The 7,500-nt window shown below is 33.8% G+C and overlaps 1 protein-coding gene across 1 annotated transcript in view; it reads left to right on the top strand.

The window, feature by feature from the left end:
* Nucleotides 1-6,048: 6,048 nt before the first annotated feature.
* LOC137629242 (uncharacterized) overlaps nt 6,049-7,500 on the top strand; it is a 19,848-nt gene continuing 18,396 nt past the window's right edge. The window contains exon 1 of the mRNA XM_068360508.1: nt 6,049-6,088. Coding sequence (XP_068216609.1) covers nt 6,049-6,088 — 40 coding nt within the window. The remainder of the gene's footprint in view (nt 6,089-7,500) is intronic.

The raw sequence follows: 7,500 nt of genomic DNA, 5'->3' as shown, positions 1-7,500 counted from the left end.
TAGGGCTTTTTATTCTAATTGCTGGCCCAAACGATGCATGAGGCCATGGATTGGAGTGAGGGCGGAGAATGGCTTAGATAATCTAGCTAGGTTGTTGTAACCTATCAAAAACACTTGTGGTCTAAGTGGGCGTAGAACGTTTGAACCCCGGTCAGAACCTCATAGAACACCATCGTCTTTGTGAGGTAGGGAGTTTATGGGGATGCAAAAGTCACCTTCTTGAGTCATCAGCAGACATTTCCTGGCCCTCCCTGGTCTTAGCTTGGGTGGATATATATATATATATATATATATATATATACATATATATATGTGTGTATATATATACAGTATGTATATATATATATATGTATATATATATATATATATATATATATACGCGTATACTTTACACACACACACACACACACACATATATATATATATATATATATATGTATATACATGTGTGTGTGTAAATTATACGCGTATATATATATGTATATATATAAATATATATATATATGTATATATATACAGTATATATATATATATATATATATATATATGTGTGTGTGTGTGTGTGTGTAAAGTATATGCATATATATGTATATATATATATATAATATATATATATATATATATATATATATATATATATATATATATATATATATATATATATATAGAAAGATTTTATCTCATCTGTGATTTTTATATGTTAAAACATCAAGCCACAACTGCCTTTTAATATTGAGTTTAATCTGCCTTTGGAATACAAGTGAAGGGGGACATTATTATGATCATTATTCCTACAAATGTCAGGGTTCGAACTTTGTCCTCCTAATCAAAATAATTTTGAAACTTGAATGGTTTGAAGGTCACTCATGAATGGCAGAGGTAAGGGACAGTGGCATTACCCTATCAAGCAGGACAATGCCCTACAGATTGACCATATATACATATGATCAGCGCCCAAGCCACCTCTCCACCCAAGCTAGGACCAGGCAATGGCTGTTCACAAGGATGGTGAGGTTGCAGCGACCAAAGGAACTAACAACTTGACTATATTGAGACTATTCTATTTCCGAGTGGTCTTAAGAGTCAACTGCTACCTATATTTTGGCAATGAAACAATGATTCCAATCCAAGGATTGGATTAAGGTAATATAAAATCAATTTCCTTTGATCTGTGGTTGGGAGGCAGAGTGAATTCGATATATACTGAAAGTGCTGATTCGTCTTTGTTTATTCTATTATTATTATTATTATTACTTTCATTATTATTATTATTATTATTATTATTATTATTATTGTTGTTGTTGTTGTTGTTGTCTATATTAGCCAAGCTACAACGCTAGTTGCAAAAGCAGGATGCTATGAGCCCAAGGACTCCAAGAGGGAGGAATAGCCCCGTGATGAAATGAAACAAAGAAATAAATAAACTATATGAGAAGTAATTAAATATTTGAAGAACAGTAACAACATTAAAACAGATCTTTCATATGTAAACTATAAAAAGAATTATGTCAGCCTGCTTAACATAGAACATTTTTTTGAAGTTTTACCGTTTCAATTGCCCGAATAAGATCATTCCACAACTTGGTCACAGCTGGAATAAACCTTGAAGAGGCCGACGGGACGAGCACCCAATTACTCAATTCATCCAAAGTCTGACTAAGAATGAGGAAGCATAATGAATGGAGATATACTCAGAGAAAAGAAATGGCAAGAACTTCCTTATTTCTATGTTGTAATTTCTACTGTTCTTAAACTTCTAAATTTAAATTCAAAGGCCGCTCATGAATTGCAGAGGCAAGGCACAGTGATATTGCCCCATCAAGCAGGACAATGCTCTAGAGAATGACTATATTACATATGATCAACACCCAAGCCCCGTCTCCATCTAAGCTAGGGACAAGGAGGGCCAGGCAATGGCTGCTGAAGGCTGAGCCATTTACAGATTGCTTAGAGAGGTAACTCCTTGTTCTAGAGAGGTGAAAATGCATTATCAGTCTTCTGGTACTTAATGTTGGCGTTTGGTTTTATAATTAATGCTGTTCAACCCTAAGATTTTTACCTGGCAAAGTGGGGTCTTCAATTTCACTGAAAGTGAAATCTATAGTGTTTTGTCTGCTTAAGTCAGTTCTGGTTTTTAATTATCCCTTCATTAATTAACCACTGAGATCACATTTCAGCAGTGTGACAATATTTGGTGTTGGATCCTTCCTGGTAGGTCGTTGCAACCTTTATTTGCAAAATTGATATTTCTTGTTCTCTCTCTCTCTCTCTCTCTCTCTCTCTCTCTCTCTCTCTCTCTCTCTCTCTCTCTCTCTCTCTCTTTTCCCATACACACACACACACACACATATATATATATATATGTGTGTGTGTGTGTGTGTGTGTGTTGTAATTAATTTCAACACTTATACTCTATCTCATTAAAGAGGCCTCTCAAGACTAAACAAATTCCCAAAAATAATTTGATTTAAAATAACCAAAATACTTGTCGCTCATATTTCTTGCTAAAATCCACTGAGGAGATATTATTGCTAATAATCTAAGCTCACTACAATTACGAGGGCTAATAACTTTTAGGTTCGTACTCCCCAAGAGAGATTAGTTCACCAAACTTTCAACTGGGCTCCACAAGGTACTAGAAGAGTTGGAAGACCCAGGTCTACATGGCTGAGGAATATGAAGCGCGAATTAGATGATGAATGGAGAAGCATTGAATCAAAAGCTGAAGATAGAGACGACTAGCGAAATCTAACTGAAGGCCTTTGCGTCAATTGGAGTGGGAGTGGGAGGAGATAATGATGATATTGAACTTTTATCAAATTCTCAAACAATCAGAAATCCCTTTAGGTAATTTGCGAGAGGAAAGTAAAACTGAACTATTCTACAGATCATGATAAATCTAACAGGAAAAGACAACATACTTTGGTGAAGATTTTGACAGAAAGGAAGTTAATGAAAAATTTAATGTAAGCTAGTTTTAGGTCCAGTAAAATTGAGACTCTTATGGAGGTGCAGACCAAAAGGGTATTTTTCTTAGTCTTTTGTTAATGTAGATTAGTCCACAGTTCCTAAGTTGTCTGCTATTTTTCGTAATATAGCAGGAGTTTCTATTTGCACTTGTTAGAGATTTTGTAATGTTACTCCATTAACTACACTGGGGCTGTAGTTCTAGCTCTACCAGTTGTTATTACTATCATCATCATCATCATCATCATCATTATTATTATTATTATTATTATTATTATTATTATTATTATTATTATTATTTGCTAAGCTACAACCCTAGTTGGAAAAGCAGGATGTTATAAGTCCAATGGCTCCAACATGGAAAATAGGTCAGTGAGGAAAAAAAAATAAGAAAACAAATAAACTCTAAGAGAAGAAACAATCGACCAAAATAAAACACTTTAAGAACAGCAACAACATCAAAACAAATTTACTGCCAAATTTCCAGAAGTCCCCTCTAAAGATTACGGTCCAATCTCCATAATTCTATTTTCATCAATGGTTTTTTTGAATGTCTGTATGACGTTGTAATGGTTTGTGGACTGTGGCCAGATGAAGCCCGCAGACTGCCTAGTGTCCGAATGCTAACCACAATCCAACGTTTCACTACACAAAGATATAAAACAGTGGAATGCCCAAAAATCTGGGCAAAACGGTAAGCAATCAAGAGAATTGGGCACTGGGCACCACCCCTCGAGCTTTTATACTCGAAACTACCTCTACTCTAGTACAACTTTATTAGCTTATGCTATCTAAATGTAAAATTAAATCCTAATCAATTATTTTAGGGGATCCAGCTAAAACTGTACTTGCTTAATATTATTCTGGAGGTATACCGTCTCACTTATTACTGGCATGCTTGGAGTCTTATATAAATAGCAGCAGCATGCTTTCAAGGTAAAAGCTTTCTTTATAATATTTCAAGTTATTTGAACATTAGAAGATAAAATGACATTAAAATTAATAAACATAAATTCTATATTGGTGGCTGAGACGGGGATAGGTTATTATTATTATTATTATTATTATTATTATTATTATTATTATTATTATTATTATTGTTATTATTATTATTACTTGCTAAGCTACAACCCTAGTTGAAAAAGCAGGATGCTATAAGCCCAGGGGCCCCAACAGGGAAAATAGCCCAGCGAGGAAAGGAAAAAAAGGAAAAATAAAATATTTTAAGAACAGTAACAACACCAAAATAAATATTTCCTTTATAAACTATAAACTATGCTGGAGAAAAGACGCTTACTGTTTATAATAATAATAATGAAAAAAAAATATAATGATGAGAAAGTACAGGTCTTCAAAGTCAGGAGAGACATACAGTAGATATCTCAATGCACAGCTTTTTAGGAATCTATCCTCTAAATATTTCATATGCATATATAAATAATCACATATATCAAGGACAGGTTATTCAATAAACCACACATTTAGTCTTATTTGATTCCTTCTTTTGATACTGAATTTTTCAATATAAAATATATTCATATTTTCATTCAATGATAATATTGTGCATGAAACTTGGACAGACCTTGAATTATTTCATAGCAATGTTTTATACATATATACATACACACACAATCAATACCAAATTGAAGATCTAAGAAGAAATAAGGAAATTAAACTGAAATATCGAATCACACATGAATAATTGCAATTGAAATACTAAAAGGGGGAGACTGCAAAAAAAAAAAAAAAAAAAAAAAAAAAAAACATGAATTAAACTCATATCCTCACAAAACACAGAACACAGCCAACTACGAGGGAACCAAACTAGGCTGTTCCTTATATAGGTTCGGAGGTAAAACCAGATATCACTTATGCATAAGGGGATAAATTAACACATTTTAATTAAGATGGGGTCATGGAACATAATACATCATTAAACAGGAGTTTCATAGAGAATTTATGTTGCATAAATCTGTTAAAACCAACAGTGGGTACGTTTGACATGTCAATAGCTTGACATCAAGTAATTTCCAACATAAAATTCTTCCGTGTTTGAGTTTACACAGAACTGGGAACCTATGAAAGAACCTTACACGTCTTGAACTGTTTACGTAACCTCGCCAAGACTTCCCGCTGCTGGGAGGAGGGGCGCTGGTTACCCTACAATTCATGAACACAGGGTTAAAAGAATTCTTATAACCCTGACATGAACATACGCTACCGTTGTCTAAGGCGATATCAGGCAGGGCAGCCGATCGGGACTACGGTCTACCCCAAAGCCAAAGCAAAGTCCTTCAAAAGAAAGCAACCGTGCTTACCCCATACAAAATAATTGGGAAAAAAGCACGTTAATAGAAGAAGAGAGCTGTACAAGTAGAGGACGTCCCATTTTCAACTATATATTTTCAATTTCCTGTTGAAGGTTTTTCAGAATCGTACAAGGTCAAAAGACTATATGAAAATTGGTCAAATCACGAGAACACTATAGTCAATTTTTCGGTTGTAGGACATAATGCCGACGGACATAATGTCGATGGACAAAATGTCGACGGACATAATGTCGATGGACAAAATGTCGACGGACAAAATGTAGACATTTGCTAGAGTAGGACAAAATGTCGATGGACGTAATGTCAACGAGCATTATAATAATAATGATAATAATAATAATAATAAACATAATGATAATATTAATACTACTACTACTACTAATAATAATAATAATAATGATAATAATAATAATAACTTTTTTTTTACGCTAACGAATGCTTTCAAACCATTCTACCTATTACTAGTATAAGGGAGATATTTCCAGATGCTATTGTTTATGAATGTTTTTTTTTTTTTTCCACTTTGGTCAATGTCTGTGGCGTAAAATCTAGTCGTTGGGTTTACAATCCTGGTATACTGAAACCAGTAATGCATTTATCATAAAGCAATTTCAGGCATTGGCATTTGTTTCCTTTGATTATGTACATGCTTTTTTTGAAGAGCTTATTGCATCTCTATCGGAAGAAACAGTATGTGTTCTCGACGAATTTTTGACGTATTTTGAAGTGACCTGGTTAGGTGTAGTTCAACATGGACGACGACGCAAACCCTGTTATGAAATTCAGCTATGGTCAGTTCATAGTCGTGTTGCAGATGACTTGCCACGCACGAATAATGCACTTGAAGGGTGGCATAATGCTCTCAACAGAAGAATGGTGATTAAGCATGCATCTGTAGAAAAATTGGTTATCAAACTGAAAAAAGAACAAGCAAATACAGAAATGTTGTTAGCGCAACTAACCAATGGGAGAGGGATTGGAAGGCAAAACATAAAATATGTTAGAATCAACGAAAGATTGAAGAACCTGGTCACAAACTTTCATCCCGATCAAGGGAAACCATTTTTAAGAGCAGTTGCAAATAATTTGTAACACTTTTTAGAACTATGTTGTTATTAAAAGATAAATTTTGTGTTCAATATCTGTTGTACCACTTTTTAGAATTAAATTTTTTTGCTCATTATTTTTTTTGTATCACCCTTTTATCGAATAAATTGTTTTACATAAATTTGTAGTTGTGCAATTGAACCATGTTATGATTCATTATTATAATAAATAATAAATAATAAATAAAATAAAAGATTAAAAAAATAAAAAAATAAAAAAATAAAAATATAAGAAAATAAAAGAAAATAAAAAAATAAAAAAAAATATATAAAAATAAAAAAAGATAATGATAATGATAAAGGGAATTTCACATAGTAAAGCTATGCTTATTAAGTTTAGATCCAACGACTGTTCGATATCTGTTGGTAAAGTGGTGCATTTCCAGTCGAAGGAATATATAAATAAATTTATTTCATAAACAACAAGAAACATAATCTTTATGGGTGAGCAAACAAAATTAAGAATAAGGTATATGAATTATCAGGAAATAATAAATAAATGAAGATGTAGAATATATATAACTAAATGAAATTAGTCGTCGACATTCTGTCCTACTCTAACAAATGTCTACATTTTGTCCGTCGACATTTTGTCCATCGACATTATGTCCGTCGACATTATGTACGTCGACATTATGTCCGTCGGCATTTTGTCTGCACACCAATTTTTCTTTAGCGAGGCAGATTTGCACCGACTCGCAGCGGTGCCTTTTTAGCTCGGAAATGTTTCCTGATCGCTGATTGGTTGGGCAAGATATTTCTAACCAATCAGCGATCAGGAAACTTTTCCGAGCTAAAAGGGCACCCCTGCGAGTCGGTGCAAATATGCCTCGATAAAAAAAATTGACTATAGTCATCATCATCATCTCCTCCTACGCCTATTGACGCAAAGGGCCTCGTTTAGATTTCGCCAGCCGTCTCTATCTTGAGTTTTTAAATCAATACTTCTCCACTCATCATCTCCAACTTCACGCTTCATAGTTCTCAGCCATGTAGGCGGGGATCTTCCAACTCTTCTGGTGCCTTGTGGAGCCCAGTTAAATGTTTTCTTGTGTAGCCAAGTTAAAATTTTTGAAGCCCAGTTAAAAGTTTGGAGT

Source organism: Palaemon carinicauda, chromosome 37 (assembly GCF_036898095.1).
Source record: "Palaemon carinicauda isolate YSFRI2023 chromosome 37, ASM3689809v2, whole genome shotgun sequence".
NCBI lineage: Eukaryota > Metazoa > Arthropoda > Malacostraca > Decapoda > Palaemonidae > Palaemon > Palaemon carinicauda.
The sequence above is the reverse complement of the archived record's forward strand: the minus strand, read 5'-3'. Positions and strand labels throughout refer to the sequence as shown.